The sequence below is a fragment of the Ostrea edulis genome, chromosome 1 (genome assembly GCF_947568905.1).
Source record: "Ostrea edulis chromosome 1, xbOstEdul1.1, whole genome shotgun sequence".
NCBI classification, from domain to species: domain Eukaryota; kingdom Metazoa; phylum Mollusca; class Bivalvia; order Ostreida; family Ostreidae; genus Ostrea; species Ostrea edulis.
In genome coordinates this window covers 61970374-61993607 of record NC_079164.1, presented here as the reverse complement: position 1 = coordinate 61993607, position 23234 = coordinate 61970374, and the positions used below count along the sequence as shown (strand labels likewise).

Below are 23234 nucleotides of genomic sequence, written 5' to 3'. Positions count from 1 at the left end.
CAGTATAAGTAGTTCTAATGAGTCGTGGATGTTCACTGACAGTATAAGTTGTTCTAATGAGTCATGGATGTTCACTGACAGTATAAGTAGTTCTAATGAGTCATGGATGTTCATTGACAGTATAAGTAGTTCTAATGAGTCATGGATGTTCACTGACAGTATAAGTTGTTCTAATGAGTCATGGATGTTGACATGATCCAAAAGCTTCATGTTTATTGAAAATCTTTGCTTTAAACTGTCATGAATGAAAACAAGTCAGGTAAGTGCATGTATTATAAAAAGTGAGGCAATCACTCCTTGAAGGGACAGCTCCTGGGCTTTTTGTAGCAATGTTTAGTATATGACATCTAAGTACACTGTATGAAAATGATGAAACTTGAAAATGTGTTTGAATGATTAATCTGTATTATTTTCAGCTTGTAACTATAAGGGAAAAGATTACAATGTTGGAGATAAATGGGATGATGGCTGTGACTTGACCTGTGAATGCATGAGCGATGGTGCCTATAGTTGTAAACAAAAGTATGCATCATTTCTATCTTAATGTTATACAGTAAACTAAAGGAACCTTATGCTGAAAGAGCTTTTGCTTTTGTAAACGTAATTGAAGTTCATGCTTATCGCAGACTTTGCTATGCTTCAAATCATCAATACTGTGATTTGGCTTCAACATAAACAGCATTGCTTAAAACAATATGACAGTTTAAAATAAAGCTTCAGTTTTGTCTGAATGTGTCGGGGTTAAGCTGCTTGCTTTTGCTTCTGAGATAGCTGTGACATTGCTTTTAGGTGTGTGACTTGGAACTTGCCTAATATTTGCACATTGCGTGAACCTGCTCCAGGAAAATGCTGCAAAGTTCCAGATTGTCCACCTTATGTTGTCATTCAGTACCCACCAGGATATGGTCCAGAAACGAGATGATTTTTTCAAATTAAATATTCTATCTGTTTTTATTGTTATTTTATTTGCTTGATAGAAATGCACATTTATGCTTTGCATATTGTATTATTTTTCTAAGAAATGTATTTCTACATTAAATTCTCTATAATTAGCTGTAAGTGTTTGTATACTCGCTTTTGAGATTGCGCATATATAGCAATGCTTACATGATTCCATGTATGATAATCTTGATTGCATACACTCAATGAACGTGGTTGAAATACAGTGTACATGTATATTTATCATTTAATCAACATTTAGACACTCTGTTGTGAATTGTAGATGGGAAAACATGAACTAAATATTACTGTGAATTTTGGATGGGGAAACATATTAACTAAATATTACTGTGAATTGTACATGAGAGACCTGTATATGGAAAGTTTTTGTCAGTTTCCCCAAATATTGAAGTTTGTAAGGTCACTTTTTAGTGAATATTGGAGAATGAAATGTACACCTTTCCCTGCAAATAAGCATAGTGCAGTTTGATCAAATAGCATGAATATTTTTGATAAAAATAGCCAAAAAATATTTTTTGTTTTGAGAGCTAAAAATTATTGAAGATTGGCATCAAGAACATGTACCTAGTGTAATTAGCATTGCATACCTATTTCATGTTTAGTGTTCTTGAACCATGATAATGGGTTTGGAAGTGTATGATCCATGCTAGCTATTGTACATGTATTCTCTGCAAAGTCAGAAATTCATTGTTTTGCTACTTAGAGGTGTAGAAAAGGAAAGATAGTTATTTTCCCATAAAAAAAGCTAATAGCAGATTTGGAATTATTTGTACATCATCATTAAGCAATGAAGCCCTGAGTAATGATTAAAATAGAATGAAAGTCATGGGACTTGGTGTCAGAGCTCTGCTCATGATACATCATGTTTCAAGCATTTTTTGTTGTTGAGGATTATGGTTCTCTGAAATGACTTGGCTGAACATGAACCTAAAAAAAAGTCCACATCTTTTTCAATCCCAAACTTCTTAGATACCTTTACAACAATAGAATATTTTTAGTGCATTTTTATATCAATGAGGGATTCATCAAAACTTCAGAATTATTTTTGACATCTTAGGCTCATTAGAACCACTAATGAATCAATTTAACAAACTTTGAATTGACCTAAACAGGCGAGGAATGTTTGTTTTTTTGTAACCAACTCGGGGTGAGTATCATGTTTGTGTAGATGTCAAAGATATAACAAATCATTCTGTCCTTTTCAATGATTTTCCCTCCTGTTTGAAAATTATAAGATCACCTTTTTCAAGTCTAGAGATGCTCCAAAATACTTGAAATAGAGTGCAAGTTTCAGAGTCTCATACAATTCTAAAACTTGACTGGTGTTTCAGGTGTGTGAACCACTGGAACATTCCTACCTCTATATGTTCCTTGGCTGATCCAGAGCCAGGCTGCTGTTGCCAGGTACCCAAGTGTCCACCATACGTTGTCATTCAGTATCCTCAGGGTTATGGACCAGAAGTTTGCAAAACTTGAAGACTTGATATATTTGTATTTTTTATCGTAAACTTTGTTTTATTTGCAATATTAAAAGATTACCTTTGTCTACCAGTGGAGTAACTTGATGTTTTTAGAAGCTCTAAATCCTACTCGATCATGGATTTGAATCGGTTCTGAGTTTAAGATTTGATACTCATCTGTATGTACACTAGATTTAAACCACATTTTATCAATTTGCATGATTACAACCTGTATTGAGGAGGTTTAACTCAACCAATAAAATTAAAACATGTCTATTTTAAAAAGCTGATGTACGAAAATTCTAGATTGCGTGTATCAATTCAATTATTGCTCTCTTCTATTAAATTGATGCGCACATCATTGTGGTACAATTATTGCTGGGAAAATTTGATGACTTCTTTAATTGGTATGAAGATATTTTAAACTATTTACATGTACAATGATTTTGTACAAGAAATTAATGTGTGCATCAATTCTTTTAAAGAGAGCAACAATTCAATTGTGTAGATGCATCTTTTATCATAATAAATAATTGCCATCCTAGTAATATAATGAATTCAATTCAAAAGGGCAATGATTCAATTACTGTGTGCATTACAATTGAGTGGATGCCTGCTACAATTCGGGAAGAGAACATTAATTCAATGATTGCACACATTGATGTGCATATTGGCCTTCATTTGTGCAGTTACTGTCCTTGCACCTAAAGTAGGGGTCGTGCTTGCCGATGGTTCTTAAGATTCAGATAAAGTAGTAGTAATAAATGGTATTGTAAAGCCTAGTTACGTTATCAAAATCTTTTTTATGGGCTGAGTTTTAACAGGTATCGTCTTTTATAATAACAAAGTTTAGTTTAATCGATTTTACAAAGAACACTATTTGTAGAATGTACATTACGTTAAATTGGAGTGATGGGAACGGGGAGGAGTATAGACCTATATTCGGTAAATGGTACTATTAAAACTAAAACTTTCGTGAGTTATCAGTAAAACAAATAAAAGATAACACACACCTATGGCAAGCCCTTTACAATTTATTCGAAAAATAAGATATCTCTTTAAATTAAAGAGATATCTCTTTAAAATGATAGATATTTCTTAATTTTAAGAGATATCTCTCACTTAGAGAGATGAGATATCTCTCACTTAGAGAGATGAGATATCTCTTACACTTAGAAATATCTCTTTCACTTTAAGAGATATCTCTTTCACTTAGAGATATATTTTTTATTCTGAGATATCTCCTTCACTTAAAAGAGATATCTCTTTAAGAATTCCTAGAGATATATCTCTCAAAGTATAAGAGATATCTCTTTAATCGTTGTAAAAGAGATATCTCTTTCCAATATTTTTATTAATTTGAATACTTGAGTAATTCTCCCTAAAATGGAAGCCCGCCAAAGCAAATCTTGCCACGATGGCTGGGGTGTTGCTAAAACGCGAAACGGAAAATATATAATGTTATGAGGTCAACATTTTGGAAAATCAAAAGGCTTATTTTGAACAAGGAATGCAGAAATTACAGAGAGAACAGGAAATCATCCTCAGAATCCACCATTTCATATTGATACCTCATACTAATGCATTATTATGTTTTTTACACGGTGTGTTTTGTGGATGAATGTTCCAACAGGCGCTTGCTTAATAATTTGCATAGTAAGTTTTAATAAAAATATCAAGCAAGCACCTGTTCGCACCATCTTTTTTTTCCCGGCTTTGTCATCCCTCCCCCCAGATTTTGACAGTATGTTGTTTCACAAATGAAGAAAAGATAAATAGGGTAACATACTGAAAAGACTTGAATTATAATTCAACCCCTTTCAAATTCTATTACTTTATTCTGGCTGGTATGGTAGAAAAAGATGTTATGAGCCCATCCAATGAATAAAAGGTACACCCCCGAAAACAACATTGTAAAAGATAAAATAGTAAAAAAGTAATTTTTTGAACAATTTTCCCCAAACATAGCCTTTTTAAACCGAATGTGCTTTTAATCGAACTACATATGTTTAAGATAACTGAATTTGAATTTCTACACCTGGTACAATATACATTTATGTATCGCATCAAATTTTGAAGCGGACTCCGGTGAAGAAACAAGTTTTGCCTCATTTGAGATGAATCTGTGTGAAAGTTTGTACATATACCGATATCCTGCGAATTAGTGTTGAAACTGAAGAGATACAGCAGGAAAGAAAGATTGAAACAAAACCAATGTTAACTAGGGTGAAGTTTACGACCAATAGTAAGAGGAATTACTAGTAACAGATTTCATATATGAAATAGTTGACACAGAATTTATGCTTGAATGGAATTCAAAGTCATCTCATTATTAATCCAAATACAAGTATTTAGTTTAAAAATTAACTGCCAGAAGTCCTCCGTATTTAGGATTGGAGTGCTGCGGTTACTAAGTCTCCTGTTAGTTAAAAAGTGATAAATCAAACAAAAGATGTTTAACATGAATTATAATTGTTTTATACATATCACATTTCTTTTTCACTTTTAATTATCAAAATCTACTGTCTAATGTGTTTAAAAGAGATGACATATAAATTAAGGTTATACATTATCAAAGAAGCTCATTTTAGAGAGTTTATTTGTTTTGTAAACAAAGATTACGGTATGTTATTGTTTATGAAATTTTCAAAAGAAATGGATATCGATCTAAGTTTATTATATCTCGCATTTCGTGGCATTTTTGGGGTAAATGTGTCATCTAAAAGTTAAAATTTGTGACTATGCAAGATAAAGATGTTTTATATTACAAAATTAATATTTCACTTGTTTGTTTGTATACATTCTTTGTTTACATTACACAGATTTATGGCTACATGTAAAGTATTGCTTTAATTCTTGCATTCAGAAGGTCAAAATTTTGGCTGTCAATATTAAATGAGTTATATTTTTAATGTTTACCATGAAAAATGAAAAATAGTTTTATCAAAAATCGTTAACCAGTCCCTTTAATCGGCATCACAAAAATCATTCAATCAAATTAAAAGTGCTTTTTGAATTTCAAATCATCAACATTATGTCGAATATCATTTCAATGTAAATCATATATATATAATGTAGTAGACGGATTAGAATTTTCTATACCAGTCGTAAACGACGGGGGGAGGGGGGGATGTAAAATCAGTCCGAGTACACACGTCGAGTTGACATAAAACACTTTAAAGAAAATAGATTTTGTCAATTCTTTTGGGTAGAAACCCTGTCTCTATGCAAAAAAAAAAAAGTCATTGGTAAAACCCAGGAGCTTCCGGAGGCTTTGCCACATGGTCTCCCACCAGGGCTTTGCTCTGGACCCACTAGGGGCCTCAAGACGGCCCCCAGACCAGGGGCAGATCCAGGAATTGTTGTCACAGGGCGCGCCACTTTAAAATGAGGCAGGGGGCGAAGCCCCTGGAATCTCCTGGGTTTTACAGATTTTATAGGGTTTGAAATATGTCACCTTTATAAGTCATTTCTACTATTTTTTATCATTGTTAAGAAGGTGAAATTAATAATATAACGCAAATTTTAAGGGTTTCTGGGGGAAATTAAGTTCTCTCAATAAAGTAATTCAAGAAATCAAAAGATTTTGACATTTATTTCTCCGGGAGTGGAAATTATTGCTTCTTTTATCGTTTAGTACATTTTTCTAAACAAGATCCCACGATTTACCTTAAATTTGAAAAAAAAAATAGTGGGGGGGGGGGGGGTCTGCAGACGCGCATGATTTGTGCGTACATTTGGTTCAGTTCATTTACACAAACATTAATTTTTAAAAGATTGAATCACTTGCGTACGTTAGAAAACAGATTTCAAGAGAAAAATTACATTAGAGATACGGATTCGATATTCTTACAGTATTATGTTCCGTTCATTGACGCCTGATGTACATATTTCTGTCAACAGTGTGAAAGGATTACAAGTTAATTACTGCATCTGTTGGTTTCACATGTAATTTCTGGCATATTCATTTTGGTTTTACGGTCGTCGATAATATTGATAAAAAGTAATATTATTCTGATCGAAATTGAGATGCCGGGGAATGCGAAAAATCACATACGGACACATGGATGTAATAATTGACTAAGAATGTTGTACAATCATATCATTTGTCAGTAATAACACTTAATTTTTACAAAAATTCTCCATCTATTCCTTATCATGCTTACAATGACGCAATCACTTGAGGACCCCATAGCGCTGTCAGGGCCGTAAATTAACCTTCAATTTGGAGGAGGCAGGAAATTAGACGAGGGTCTGGGGGCCGCCCAGGCCCCCAGACGCTGAGCACATTTTGTGCACACTGAACACGTTTCGTGCAAAATCCTTGATTCTAGGGCCTTCTAAGATGTTACTTGACTAACTCATTCTAAAAGAAAGATTTGGAATGCTTTTTAAGGGAGGTATCATGTTCTTAGTTATTGGAAACAACATAAATTCTAATGAACTTTAAATTTTAATTTTTTTTGGCTCAAAAGTTGGAGGAGGCAGCTGCCTCCTCCGCCTCCATGTAATTTACGGCCCTGGCTGTGCGCCCCAGTATTCAGGGGAAATAACTCGTGTTGCCCTGTGAACAATGTATCCCATTGAATTACAGGGATTAAGAAAAAATAATAACGTTTAAAACTAATTCGGCTGCATTACAGGGGAAAATGACAGGTGAACATCGGGTCTGGGAGTGGTGTAGAATTAATGTATATCGCATTGCCAAGTTTCGAAAATTCCATATACCTTGTGACTGTGTAGGCGCAGTTTAATGGAAAATAAAGGATACACTTTTGGATGTAATTGAATAGAAGCATCGGATAATATGCAATAGTTACCCGTGCTTCCCTTGTAATGATGTTGTTTTGTTTTCTTTAGAAACTTGGTTAACCATGCAGAAATGAGGTTTATCATGTGAAAACCATGGGTCATAGCAACTAATACAGGAAAAATTGCATGGATTTCTTTTTCATAGATATAAAGGTATGGGATGAGTGATGTTGACCTTTACAAAATGACCTCAAGTGACCTTTGAAAGCCATTTGCCTATTACTTATTTGTATAATATAATAATTATAATACTGTATATTGCTTATTCACTAATCAAGGGCCCTGGGGGGGGGGGGGGGGGGGGGGGGGGGGGGGGGGGGGGGGGGGCAATGTACAGGTTAACAAGCAATTGATTATAACAATGAAAATAAATAACAATCATTCAGAAGTACTAATACTGACACTTCTGCACTGCACATATCTATCATTTATGCCCCCCTTCAAAGAAGTGGGGCATATTGGTTTGCACCTGTCGGCTGGTCGGTCGGTAGGTATACCACATGTTGTCCACTCAATATCTTGAGAACCATTCACTTGATGATTATGATATTTCATATGTGGGTTGGTTATGAGTAGAAGAGGACCCCTATTGCTTTTCAGATCAAGGGTCAATCTATTCTGGACATAGGAATATAATGTCCGCTCAATATCTTGAGAACCCTTTGCTTGACAGACATCAAATTTGGCACACTGGTACATCCTAAGGAGTAGATGACCCCTATTGATTTTGAGTCAAACTGGGCATAGGAATATACTGACCATTCAATGTCTAGAGAACCCTTTGTTTGACAGACATCAAACTTGGTACACTGATACGTCTTCAGGAGATGGCCCCTATTGATTTTGACGTCACATGATCAAGGATCAAACTGGACATAGGAATATACTGTCCGTTCAATATCTTGAGAATCCTTTGCTTGACAGACATCAAACTTAGTACACTGGTATATCTTCAGTAGAAGAGGACTCCTATTGAATTTGAGGTCACATGGTCAAGGGTCAAACTGGACATAGGAATATACTGTTTACTCAATATATTGATAACCCTTTGCTCGACAGACATCAAAGTTAGTACACTGGTACATCTTCAGGAGAAGATGACTCATATTGATTTTGAGGTCAAAGGTCAATAGTTGAACTGGAAATAGTAATATATTGTCTCCTATATTTTAAGAATTATTTGCTTGATTGACACCAAACTTGGTACACAGGTACAGCATAAGGAGTAGATGACCGTTATTGATTTTTAGGTAACATGGTCAACTCTTGACATAGGACGATATTGTCTGCTCAATATTTTGAATTGATGATACTACTATCAATTAAATGATGTGTGTGTATATATCATTACACAACAAAACGACAATAAACCGAATGTGATTTTATTAGTTTCAATATCTATAAACAACACAGATTTGTAAACTGCAAGGTATTCTATATATAGATCTATAAATATTTTATAAAAAATACAAAACAAAAATTTACAGTTTGAAAAAAAGCATCAAAACTCGTAAAAGTAACCTGACGTTTGCAGATATTTTGGCACATGATAGTTTTCAAATATAATTTTTTTTCAAAAATCCATCAAAAGTATGCGAAATAATTTGATATCACAGAATATCTTATGAAAGACTCGGTAGAACCAGTCTACTGGGCTACAAATCTAGTACTGCATGTTCATGTGTCAACCATTCTTTTAATCTATTTAAAAGAAGGGCACGGGCGCCATAAAGCAAAAGGGTCCGGAAGTGACGAGTATCTCCGGTCCATCGAAATTGCTTGCGTCTAACATGGTAAATCTGTCTGGTGACAAGTCTTCAGTTAACATGGCTATGTCACTCACTGGTTTGTAATTATCTTGGATTGTCTGTAATGCAAAAGAAATACTTTCAATTTTAAGCTGGAGCCAGTAAAATGTAATTTGGACTGTTTCTATACTTGTACACGCGTGTTTCAATTTGTGCAATGAAAGCTGAAGATAACGAACAGTAATCAATATCATAACTCAAGCAATGCAAAATAGAAAGTTGGGCAAACACGGAGCCCTGGACACACGCAATGTATTCTAATGTTTGTGAAATTATGTCGATTGCACATACTTTGGAGTTGACATACTTTTTTGAAAGACTTGTTCCCAGAATCTTTATGGCTACACTCATTGGTGGTCTCATGCTGAAATGAGTTATTGTAATTTCAAACATTAAATGTTAGTTCAGTTGATTTTGTGAATATGTATTTTAAGTATGTTCTTTCATGGCAAATAATCTGTCACCGCGATTTAGATACAGGTATTTACATGTTTATATACATAAATCAATGAAATCTATACCTTTTTATTCACTGCCGATTTCTCTGTCGACAGGTTGGTAAAGGGTTCTACAGTTCCTCTTTTGTTGGTGTTTGTAGAAGGATCTAGTTTGTTTTTGTCAGTAGAAGGTTTGTCCTTATTCTCAGGTGCTGGTTTTGGGGTGCAACCAAAATTGTCTCTTGGGTTGTTGTCAGATGAAGTAGTCTGACCCTGAAAGCAAATATTTACGCAGTAAGTATACATTTCATCCTGCACAAAATGTTCACTTATAATGAGAACATGTATAGGCCTTAACTCTGGTGTGAAGTAACACTACCGTTTTGTCTGCTTCCTGTTGTCGCTGAAGGATCTTCATGATTCTGGTGACATATGGGGGGTACTGTATTGGTTCTGTTCTGATTTTTGCTGGAATCACAATGCGTTTAGCATTCGTCTGCAAAAAATGACAATAAAGGTATTTGAATACACGAATAAATGCTCCACATGAACTCAAAACTTTCAATACTAATAAAATCTTAATATGTATTCATGAACAATTGTTTAAATATGAAGGCGCTACAGAGAGACCGAAATCTCAAAACGGTTCTAATCTACCTTGCCGTCTGTGTAGTTTTTAGAATTGGCTGTATTGTGACTAGCAACCGGTGTTTCTTCCGCCCGCTTTCTATCAGCAGGGACCCCGTCAGGTTTCTTACTGACTCTTTCATGACCTTTCCATTTGGTCTGCCCAGCACTAATAGACTACAATGAAAGAATGTACAGAATTTTTTTATTATTTTTTTTATTTATAAATTTTATATTTCACAAATATTGACATAAGACAGAAGAAAATTTGTCATTTTTTTCTAACCACTTTCACACACTTTCATACTCACACTCATACTTTTGTTGGTACCGGTAAGTGCTTGCATTTTTAATATAATTGTAACAGAAAAATGATAACAATACAGAGCTCGAGTAAATAGATAAAAGTACATGTGGCTTCAAAAGTAGAAAAAAAAAAAATTGCTTGAAATAGCAAAATTATGATTTTTTTATGTTGTCAAAAAGTGTTTTCCATACATGCCAGATATTTTCAAATTTTTGTATTTCTAAATTCTGATACGCAATACATTTTTCAACCTTGTATTTGTTGTATAGATAGAACAATAATTCCAAGAATCTTGGCAATTTGGTTTTTTTCAAACAAGAAAAAATATATTGTTTTGTATATAGGATAAGGAAGTTTACAATTTTGTTGCCTTTCGACAATGGGAGTTCACCTAATAAAATATTAAGTACATTAAAACCTATTCTTTTGGAAGTTGTTTTATAAATGTGCATGCTCTCAGATTGCTCCACAATATAGATACTTTTTCACAGCCAATGAAAACGTGTTGAATTGTCTCGACTTCATCATTACAAAAGGTACAATAATCAAAAGACACAACATTGATTTTTTTAAGATAATAATTGACAGGCAGAATTCTATGAAGTAATCTATATTGTAACCATTGAATAGTAGAGTCCTTGGTAGTCTTAAAACATACAGTAAAAGCATCCTTAACAAATATTTCTATTCCATAAGCTACCAGATCTAAATTCCACTTTGAAACAGAAGTAGGTATATCATGGTTTACATTTAACTGTTTGTAAACAGATTTAGTACATTTAGTTTGCAAAATCAAAGGTTTATAATATAATGGAATATAAGGTGTAAAAGATCTATTGAATAAACCTTTGTTTTCAAACAATTTTGTACAGAATTTTGATTACTATTTAAGGAATGACTTTAATTCTGGGGCAATTTATACGAGTATAACCTGTTTTGGGTCAGTTTACGCTTGATAATCCGCGAAGTTTAGACTATTACAAGTTCATTTGCCGAGATTGCTTGGGCAGCATATATAAGCATTTTGAACTGAAGGATGCAGCTGTTGTAAAGTGGGCATCTGGTTCTCTGTTTGTTTTTAGAGTTCAATTTCCTGACGTTGTTGCGAATGTTGGTAACACACCATTAGAGTATGTTGTAACCGTATTCAAGACCAAATTAGGGTTAGCACCTTGTAGCTTCACGAATTATTATTTTAGATAAAAAATGCATTTATTGTTTACAGTTTGATTATAATTCAACTGACGGTCAGTTTTCCACTGCATCAATTATTTCACATTCGTCATTACTCATTAACTTACCCGTTGTGCTGCTTCTTCCAGTATTTGAGATGGATAAGCAGGAATGGTATCATTGGTGACGTGTGTGCCTACATGGTCAACTTTGGCGAGTGTGCGACCATGGGGAAGAACGGTAGAGGCAATGAACTGTTGGATCTGTTCATTGCTCAACAGAGGTTTTGCCTACGATGAATTCAGTAAGAGTTACGGCATGTCAAACGTTACAATATTTGGTCTTTTCTTGTATAATTTATTTTGTATGATTTTTCATTTGTATTGTATATTTTCCATTTGCATTGTATAATTTTTGATTTGTATATTTTGTACTTTTATTGTAAACATTTTCATTTGTAAATAATTTTTCAATTGTGTCATACAATTTTTGATTTGTATATACTTCTTCATTTGTATTATATCAGAGGGGTTGCTTATATTGATCTGTTATGAAGGATTTCATTGGTCAAGATTTTGCCTGTATCTTGTAGAAAACAAGCGAGATGTTCCCAGTGCAGAAGCTACATAAACAATAGTATAGTCTATGGCTTGATAATCGTTCCATGATTCCTTTGCAACAAACCAAAATAAGCAATCCTTATGAAAGCTCTCTTCATATAATTAATGATATCTTCAATTCTGAATTAATGCGCGCATTAATTGAATCGTTGATAGCATGATTCTGCTGAATTGATGAGTAACAATTCAATTAATTGTTGCTCACTTTAAATGAATTGATATCAACAGTTGAATTAATGCGCGCTACAATTCATTTGAAGAGAGCAGTAATTCAATTAATGTGCGCATCGATTCAACTAATGCGCACAACAATTGGTTAAAGCTCTTTTCAATTGAATTGTAGCACGCATCAATTCCTTTCCTCTGCACAAAAGGCTTAATTGAATTATTGCCTTCTTAAATACCACAATTCAATTGATGGGCGTAATAATTCAACTATATTTTAGAGATTTCCTCAATTCAACATATCCGTATAATTAATGATTTCTTCAACTAAATCGTTGCTCTCTTTAAAAGAATTGATGCGCGTATTAATTCATTATACAGATTACTAAAACTATTTTGATTGCATTAAAGAGATCATCGAAATCCCCCTCCCTGCTGAAATATTACTACTTGTGCATATGATATAGTGTATATCTAGCGCTTACCACTCTACTCACTGTGCAGGTGAGTCCAGCGGTCTGAAGTCCTGTTTGAGCAGCATTCTGACGATAACGTTTTTTGGGTGGTTCAGTCTATTTAAAAATATGCATGATTTATAAATTTTGAAAACGTCACTTTGTAGATTTGCTATATGCTAATATGTTCAACTGGATTAAAAATTCCAAGAAGAAAATCCAGAGAGTAAAAGATTTTAAAGAAAAGGACTGAGGGGCAGATGAAAAGACAGGAAGTCAGAATATACAAAGGAGAAATCAATTTTGAGGAGTTATTTTCAACTTACATCTTAACATCAATATATGACATAAAAACAATACCAGGACCTCCACTGATTGCCCGGAAGTAGTGGGCGTAGATAAGATTCCCAGTCCCGGCCTTTCATAAACACTCGGGGCAGTTTCCCAGATGACATCCACTTTCTGGAAGGAAAACAGAACCCGCATCAGTACCTTTATTAACATAGATATAAACGAATAAAACTGAAAATTTATGTTACATAAATACGTCAATCATAGTCTACTACTAATACATATATATACCGTATTTTTTTTTAATGTAATATAGTACGTCACGTCAACTACAGTCTACTAATATCAATCCCCACCTCATAAAAACTGACAAACACCCGTGTACATCACTGACCAAAGAAGTCCTTTTAACATTAGAAATTTAAAGTCGAATTATATTTAATTTCGCTCTGAACAAAATTCAAAAAATCTGTGTGTGGCTCCTAGATCTATAGGGCCTAGCGATGAAGTTAAAAAATGCGTGTAGCTCGTATAAAGTTACTTGAAATTATAGGAAAGGCTAGAAAAATGCGTTACAATAACAGATTATGCGATACATGGTCATTTTTTCCTCTCTCTTTAAAGCTATTGTGAATAGGTTTAAAGTACAGAGAGATTATGGCAATCCAGACTCCCAAATATGGCCATGACGATGGGACAAATTTCAGCTAAAACGAGCATGTCTTCTTAACAACGAGATAAACAATCATTAGCCGTAAATAAATGAAGAAATACAGACATTACCCTTTTATATGTATAACTGTTCATTTTTGCAACTGGAACAGTTCTTCCGTGATCATATAATCTAGAAATCTGCGCTCAGCAAAAACACGTCGACACTCGACTTCAGTTGCTGAAAGAATGAGCTGTAACTACAACACATCACTGATACCTAGCAATCATGACGTCATCACCAGAATGTCGATCGCGACGAATGAAAATCAACAGTCTAAAGACCTCCCTCCAATTCCTAACATTGAACTAACTCAAGTGTTAAATACTATACTTACACATCTTTAAACCATCCTTCAAAGTTTCATTCCCGGTATCCTTGCATTGTCCATAAGATAGATAACACGAGGTTCTCAATTTTATATTCGATTTCCCCATATTAGGCCTCTTATCACCACTTCAAAGGCATATTTATTCGAAGTACTGCTACTCACCAGTAATTCTATGCAAGAGATTTCCTCGAAGAAGATAATTTCTGCCAAAACTCCTCGTATCACAATATTAGACACGTTCAAACACAGTTCAAACATAGAGTCGACGATGTCGTCTGTTAAAATAAATAGGCCTATCAAGGGAAGTTACTCTGTAGTAGGTGTTTTTTTAAATGTCCGAGTTACCTTTCTTTTAAAGTAATTCCACCCTCCTGTGATGTCATCAGAGCTTGCAAAATCAATTATTTATTTAGATTTATGTATGATAGGAACCTAAATTTTGTTGGAGTCTTTTCCTATAGTGATTGTAAAAAATCTTGTTAAAAATAAACTATTTCAAAAGTCTAAGTTATAGATGAATAATCAATGATACATGTACCTTTCAAAATATTGAATCCAAGGCCAATAACTCTGTTTCTATTGATTTCTTTATCAAGTCTATTATGCGATGATTTCCTTTATTTTTTATAGACATTTTGTATATTTTTGTGAAGATACAGTTTCATGAAATTGTTATGAATGCTACTATATCGTCATAACCAGTGTGTATGGAATTTTAATAACGCTGTTTAAGGAAAATTGCAATTTGCTGACGGTGATATATGATTCTGTTTATGTAAGTCTTGCATCTTAAAAAGTGTGATGACCTATGTATCTTATTTGATAATTTGTTAGTTTTAACTCTAATGAATGGAAGTAAATACACATTTTAAACTTGGATCAGATAAAACTGCGAGTATGGAGTTACCTTAAGGGAAGGTACTCGTAAGGTAATTTCTGAGGAAACGAGGGGGGTCAGTGGTGTAGGCTGAGTTAATTAATGTGTACGCCTATTGTACGGCGAGGGGTCTGGGTCTGGGTCCAGGGCAGGGCCCTGGTAGGGGGTCCGGGGGAGATTAATGTACCGCAGATACTGCAGACACTTATTTTTCACCTATATTTGTAGCATTTAATAGGGTTTTTTTTTTTTTTTGGATGTGTACGCCCGGGCGTTTTGACGTAAACGTAGCTACGCGCCTGGGGGTAGGAAAGACCGAATATGAATAACTCCTTGTTTCCACAGAAATTACTCGTAAGGATCTCTCCTTCATTTTTCCAAATTATATTTTAATGATTACAGTGAGTTAGTTTGTATCATTCACTGGAATGAACCAGGCTGAAGCTAGCAGCCACTAACAAGCAGCTAAGCAGCCACTAAGGAAAATTATCAAAGGACTTAGAGTACTCATAGAAAAATATTTAATTTGAAACCTATTTTAAAGGAAATTTTTAATTTAATTAATGTTTTGAATTAATAAATGTCAATCGCTACACTCATGGGCAACTTAGCTCACATGAGAGATTGTACATCAATGGTGAAATGAATTTATATCAGTAATTTGTAATGAAAGGATGGAAGGAAATAAAATTGATCACACATTTCATTTTCTGATCATTTTGAACAATTAATTTCTCAGCTTACATGCACGAAAGTAAATGCACATTGATAATTTAGCTCACCAGAATACTACGATCTTAATCATTTAAAAGTACCTATGAATAGATTGATATGATAGGGAAAACTATATGATGTGGGTGCTTTATTATCTCAAGACTGATCCTATTTTCATGTACCAATCCATTTAAAATCATATTGAATTCAAAATCTTTTCTGTAAATTAGCTCACCTGAAGAGTGATAGCCATTGCTTTGTAACAAAAGAAATCAACAAAGGAAATCTTTTGAGCAAGTGGTGTAAGGAAGCAGGATTAAATAATGAAACAAACACTTTCTCTGTAATATCTGGTGAATAATACCTCCATCCGGTGACTGTTATCGAAAATTGTGTATTAGCTCACCTGATTTTGACATTGCGCATAACCTACTAAAAACAGTATAACACGATTTTTATGACTGCATTTAGAGCTGTAATCTGTGAAGACAAAGCAGAAGGAACATCAAGGCAAGGTAAAAGACCCCAAGAACTATCATTCACCACTTTCAGTTTGGGGCTGTAGTGGTACCACCCGGTGGCTCCCTAGGGTTAGGACAGATTTGGAGCCCCTATTTCTACTTTATCAGGGGGTGACAGGGACGATGTATCCATTGATTGAGGTAGAGAATACTAAGGGGTACGCGATCCCATGTAAAGAAGAGCTCTGGGATATCCGGAAGTATTGTTTAGCTCACCTGAACTTTAACATTTTTCGTATCTCGTAGAGAATAAAGGGGTTTTATGACTGCTTTTCCAGCATTAATCTTTGAAGACAAGGCGGAAGGAACATCAAGGTAAGGTAGAGGACCTCTAGGACTATCATATACCGTTTTTAGTTTGGAGCTGTAGTGGTACCACCCGGTGGCTCTCGCGGGTCGGGACAAATTTCGAGTCCCTATATCTACTCTAGGAGGGTAGACAGGGACAATGTATCCATTGATTGAGATAGATAACTTCAAGGGGTACTCGATGCCATGTAAGGAAGAGCTCTAGGATACGCGGAAGTATTGTTTAGTTCACTTGAACTTTGACATTTTTTGTTTCTTGTAATGAAAAGGGGGGTTTTATGACTGTTTTCCAGCATTAATCTTTGAAGACAAGGCGGAAGGAACATCAAGGCAAGGTAGAGGACCCTCGGGACTATCATTTACCGCTTTGAGTTTGGGGCTGTAGTGATACCACCCGGTGGCTCCCGGGGGTCGGGACAGATTTCGAGTCTCCATTTCTACTCTAGAAGGGGTGACAGGGACAATGTATCCATTGGTTGAGGTAGATAGTACTAAAGAGTACTCGATGCCATGTAAAGAAGAGCTCCGGGATACCCGGAAGTATTAACTCACCTAAAGAAGAGGTTTGTGATACCGGGAAGTATTGTTTAGGTCGTCTAAATTTTGATATTTTTCTTACATATATATCATGTATAGAGACTACTTTCCATCGTAAAGATTCTCCATTTCTAGACTTATCAATCCACGCATTCTGTTTGAAGCCATAGAGGTACCACCTGGTGGCCCTAGTGGGTTGTGACAGATTGATGGTCTTTACGTCTAGTCTTTCATCTACTCAGGGAGGGTCAGAGATCACTGAACCTCGTAGGGGATTCTAGAAGGTATTTCATTCCAATCAGGCAAAATATGTGTGGTACCTGAAAAATACTTCTTTAGATACTCCCATTGGAAATATGGGAGAAAGAAATGTTGCTGTATTTGTAGAGAGAACAAACCCGATGGCATAAAAAGTTTTTTGCGTCTTTAGGAGCGATGGCATATTTGATCTCTTTAGATTATTTCATAGCTATATATTTTACATTAGAAATTTTGCAACCATAAACGGAGTATCATGTGAGAGGTGATGGGTCTTTGAGGAACAAGCAAATTATTAATAAAAATGCCATGATTTTCCTTAGGAAATTGTGCGTAGCACAAAGTATCCCTAGTATTGTGAACTAACATCGGTAGGTACTATGGAGAATTGATATATATATTTAGCTAACGACCGCCATTTAAATGAGCTGGCGACCGCCATTTAAGTTAAGTGGTGACCACCATTCATTATCTGGAGGCGCAACTTAATTTAAGTGGCGGAAGCCACTTCTTGTATGGTAACCGCCACTTATTATCTGGCGGTAGCCACTTAAGCTGAATGGCGTCCACCACATAATTCACCTGTTGTCTAAGTGCCGGCGGTCACTTAATTCAGTTGTTGGCCGTGAATGGATGGAGGTTTTTACTTAATTTATGTTACGACCACCTCTTCAGTTACTGTAAACCAACTTTTATTCGCGACCACTTTATTTCGCGATTTACCTACGCTAAACTGGTTCGTGGCGAGTAATTTTCGCGATCGACCCTTTTTCGGGCCTGCGACAGACGTTCAAGGACTGGTTCAAGACTAGAGATATTCACGATAATGAGTTTCTCGCGAATTTTGCGAAATTCTATCGTACCCGAATAATAGTTGGTTTACTGTAACTAGCTTTCTCTAATTTAAAGAAATATATAATCAAGTTTGTACTGCTGTATTGAGCGACAAATTAACATAAACTCATATAATAGAAGATATCTTTAATTGTTTGAAGATATCATCAATTCATTTAATGCGCGCAACAACTCCATCAAATATCTCCGCAAATAATTAATGCTATCTTCAATTCTGAATTATTGCACACATTAATTGAATTGTTGATATAATTAATCATTCCGCTGAATTGATGAGAGCTGTAATTGAATTGTTGCTCTCTTCAAATGATTTAATTTGAAGCGAGCAACAATTCAATTATTGCGTGGATTAATTGAATTGATGCGCACTATAATTCAGTTGAAGAGAGCAATAATTCAATTATTGCAAGCATAAAATGAATTGATGCGCACATTAATTGAATTATTGCTCTCTTCAATTGAATTGTTGCGCGCATTTAATTCAATTATTGATATCATATTAATGCGTGACGCCTCTACATGAGTGAAATATTCTCGTGAGGGACGTTAAACAATATTCAATCAATCATTCAATCATATTAATGCGAGCAATAATATTGAACTGATGCTCTCTTCAGTAGAATTAATGATATCATTGATTCAGTTGATGCGCGCAATAATTCTTTTATAGAGAGAGAGAGCAACTACATGAATATAATTAGAGACATCTTCAATTCAACAAATCCACAGTAATATTGAATTGTTACTCGCATGAGTTCCTTATATAAAAGCGTTATAATTAGTTAAAGATATCTTCAATTAGAGAGATAATCAAATCATTTACATCGATCTCCAAATGTAAAGTTGCGAACAATAATTCCACCACTTTGATGCGCATCACTGGAATCGATGAGAGCAATAAACTGACTTGATGCGTGCAACAAATCAATCATTGCTTTCACCAATTGAAGTAATGCATGTATCAATATGGTGGATTTATTGCTTCAACCTACACTATCTTTTGATGCTTGCATATTGATACATGTATGACGAAGCATGGCAGGCACTGCCTGAGAAAACAGTTTTTGAAGTTTTCCTTTTGTATATTCAGTTTGTTCCATACTGTGGTCCCACCCAACCTGAGGCAATAATTTGAGCAAACTTGAATCTACACTATATGTGGATGTTTGCAAATCAGCATTACTAATCCTGGTCGGTTACGGTAGCTTAGTGGTAGGGCGTTCGCTTCTTAACCGGAAGGTCGTGAGGTATGCCATGACCGCGCTAAACCTAAGACCTAAACATTTGTTGCCATTGCTCCTTCGCCAAACACTCGGCATTTAGTAGTGGGATCTTTCTGATATGACCTTTAAACGGAGGTTCCATCTCGCAGCAGGTATTGGTAAATGAAAGAACTGCTGCGGCCCCGGGCGCTAAGCAATGGTCTAAATTTGTGGGACGTTGTTCGTGAAAAAGATTTAAAAAAAAAATAAAAAAATGTCCAATATATCCCAATCCCTTATTGTGGTTCCGGGACTGTTATTTTGGCATCTATATTCATTAAGGAACCTTTCACATAAGTTTTGTATTTTCTGGTTCAGTGGTTCTTTATATTGGAGATCAGGTCTTCAAACAGTCTGTTGGAAACTCCATGAGCACCAATAGTGCTCCTTTATTAGCTGACCTGTTTTTATATTCTTATGAAGCAGGGTTTATTCAAAAGCTTCTACATGAGAAAAAGAAATCTCTTGTTGTGGCCTTCAACTGGACATTTAGATAAATCGACGACGTTTTATATATTTACAATAATCCTTTGCATTCATGAAAAGTGAAGATAACGAACAGTGATCAATCTCATAACTCCTATAAGGAATACAAAATAGATAGTTGGGCAAACGAGGACCCCTGGACATATCGTCGCTGTAGAGGCAGACTGTCGTATGTGTATGCAAAGTTTGAGTTCAAATAAGAGAGAAAAACACAAAGAAAAATCAGAAACCTGGCCCAAAACTTTTTGATATGGTACAAAGTGTCTAAATCGATTTAGAAACATATAGAATATTTCAAATGTTGTTTTATATCTGTTTTTAAACCTATTTTTACATATACGTTCTTTTGGTTTGGTAGTATTCAATCATTGTTTATTTTACTTAAGGTACCGCCTTTTTTAATTATCCACAATGGGAATGAAAAAGATCCACTTTTTTGGCACGCTGGTTTTGGCTATATTTAGCTCTAAAACTTCATAGTTATTTCGGGTTTCAAACATTTCGGTTGAACATCACTGAAGAGACATTATTTGTCGAAATGCGCATCTGGTGCATCAAAATTGGTACCATATAAGTTTTACATTATGACCCCTGGGTCGAGGCCTCTGCTGGTGGACTGTTAGTCCCCGAGGGTCTCTACAGCCCAGTATCTAAGTACTTCGTTACTAGCTTGAAAATACGGATGTATATTTAATTGCTGTTATAAAATTTAGAAATTCATTTCAAAATTAAGGATTATTTCCCTCATGCATAGCTCTTATCCTTGGACGAATTTGGCTCCACTTTTTTGGCACACTGGTTTTGGCTATATTTAGCTCTAAAACTTCATAGTTATTTCGGATTTCAAACATTTCGATTGAGCATCACTGAAGAGACATTATTTGTCGAAATGCGCATCTGGTGCATCAAAATTGGTACCGTATAAGTTTTACATACTACATAAGTGAATCATGTTCAAAAAATCATTTATTCATTTATAAAATGGAACACAGAAGTTTGTACATGTGTACTTCACAGGATGTACTGTTTCAAAACAACAATATCTGAATTTGTCATTCAACAAAACACACACTCATGAATAGTGTGAAGAGTACTTTCATTATTTCATCCCACAAATAAACATTAAGAATAAATATCAGTTCAGCTTGTTAATCTACTAACATACACAAACAATCGTCAATGGTTAGCTACATTTATATCAGAAATCTCCGAAAATGTGATATACAAAAACCAGATAGATTGATAGAACACACATCAACATCAGAAAAATAGAAAGAAAACTATTTTGTGGGTTTGTTTAAATGGAATCATGTAAATAAAAATGAGTTCTTGGAACGCTACTTGGCAAAACTGACAAACAAAAGTTACACAGTGCACAGATTATGAGATGCTCTACCGTAATCTTGAGTCAATCTAAACTGTCTTATTCATCGGGTTCTTCCAGAACGTTGCACACATTTCCCTTGTGAGGAAGATGTGAGTAGAAACTTTGAGGAATGCGAGGAATAACGATTTTCTTGCATAGATTTATTAGATTTTTGACCTTGGTATCTGATATTGGGATAAGGCTGAATAAAGTGGTTTAAGATGTAATTTTTCATGTGTCTCAGCTTTCCTACACTGGTTCTTCCCTGAATATCAATTGATGTATATTTTGGCTGACTGATTTTGTATTTGAAAAATATCCTGGTAGGGTCTTCCTTTCGATACTGAAATGAATGGATATTGTTCCATTTTACTCTTGATCCATCTTCTGCAAAAACCCTGTTGCCTATACTGTCATCTGTAAGACTTTTGAAATCTAATACATCTGTATTCTCCAACTCCTTCACTACATACTTGGGTGGGTTTACTTTAGCATTGAGGACACCAAGCATCCAATCATTGGGAGAAAACATTTGCATGTTTTGTGGATCGTTCAATAGTAGCGTGAACAGAATCTCCCTCCATGTGTGAGTGCCCTCTTTCAAAATAATTGTGTGTTACCTTTTGAATTGGAAGATTAACAACCGAGTAGAGACACATCCCACTAAATGGTAAATTTCTTTGTTGTCCTATGCACCTGTCTGAATAGTACACCATTTCATCGACTGACCCCACACTTTTATTGTTGTCAAGAAGACACGAAGCAATTTCACAGTTTCCAAACTTTGCTATGGTTTCTTCCACATGTTGCAAACAGTTTTTTAGTAACTACATCAAATATAGTGAAGTTGTAAGTAGCAAGTTTTCTGCTGAAGTATGTCATTTACTTGAGCTTTAGGAGTGACAAGTACCTTTTGCAAATCAAAGTTGATAGTTTTGATCATCTCATTTTCACTTGATCTCTGTTTATCTTCTTGCTTTTTCGTCCTTGCTTCCTGCTTTCGTTGCTGATGTTTCTCAAATTCAGTCATATTTTCTTGTTTTTCTGTTCCTGACATTTTTCCAAATGCATAAGAAAAAAGGCGCATATATCCTTCTTTGGTCTATGAAACCATACATTGAACTCGGTAGCAAATATTTTATCAAACAGCCAATATTTTTGGGCCTCCTTGCAGTCCCTTTTACACTTCTACGTGTACAAATTGTACATTTTTCTTATGGATGGAGAACTGTCCAAATATTTTCTTTCAGTTGATTTTCTACAGTAATGAGATTCTGTTCTTTGGAATGAACGGATGTGGTCTCAAATAAAATTTTTGTCATCCTCTGAAATTTTGTTCTTTGGAATATGTTTTCCTCTATTATCTGTTGAAGAGAAAGGGTTCTTTTTCTTTTTTAATGCATCCGTAACTATTTTCTCACCAATATCCAATGCTCCTAAAAATGTCTTCTTGCATACCTCTACCTTGCTCTCATCTATAGGCAAATAATAATGAATAGTGTGTTTCCTTCTTGATTCATCTTCTGGATTTTTGGTTTTTCTACGCTTTTCTGTCATTATTGCATGACACCTTATGAAATCTCTTTGGCGATCGTATGATAGATTCCAGTCACTTTGAAATATATCCGACCTCTGGGTGTTACTGATTTTGTCTTGACATTTGTACTTGCATTTGCAAGTTGTTTCTTTCGAAGTTCTCCAAGAAATGTTACTGCCCTTGCTGTTTGTATATGCCTTTCCTTTATTACAAAGCTGCTTGGCTTTATTTCTTTTCCATTCTGTTGTGTTTCTTTGCTTTCGTCTACATCTCAATGTACTAGTCGTACTAGTGGATGGTTAATTAAGACTGCTGTTGCCACTGTCTTCACATGTGTTTTCATTTTCATTAGTA

General features: G+C 34.9%; 2 protein-coding genes across 2 annotated transcripts in view; one reads left to right on the top strand and one right to left on the bottom strand.

The window, feature by feature from the left end:
* Positions 1–2508, top strand: part of LOC125648395 (uncharacterized) — a 113690-nt gene extending 111182 nt beyond the window's left edge. The window contains exons 82-83 of the mRNA XM_048875446.2: positions 417–522; positions 2292–2508. Coding sequence (XP_048731403.2) covers positions 417–522; positions 2292–2436 — 251 coding nt within the window. The 3' untranslated portion in view covers positions 2437–2508. The remainder of the gene's footprint in view (positions 1–416; positions 523–2291) is intronic.
* Positions 2509–8568: 6060 nt separating this feature from the next.
* Positions 8569–22400, bottom strand: LOC125664894 (uncharacterized). Its single transcript, XM_048897692.2, has 9 exons — positions 22230–22400; positions 13185–13286; positions 12855–12941; positions 11713–11874; positions 10135–10281; positions 9857–9973; positions 9562–9750; positions 9348–9404; positions 8569–9099 (listed from the first exon to the last, which is right to left on the bottom strand). Exons 1-9 carry the CDS (start codon positions 22398–22400, stop codon positions 8938–8940), a joined length of 1194 nt encoding a protein of 397 aa, XP_048753649.2. The 3' UTR covers positions 8569–8937.
* Between the last annotated feature and the right edge of the window lie 834 nt (positions 22401–23234).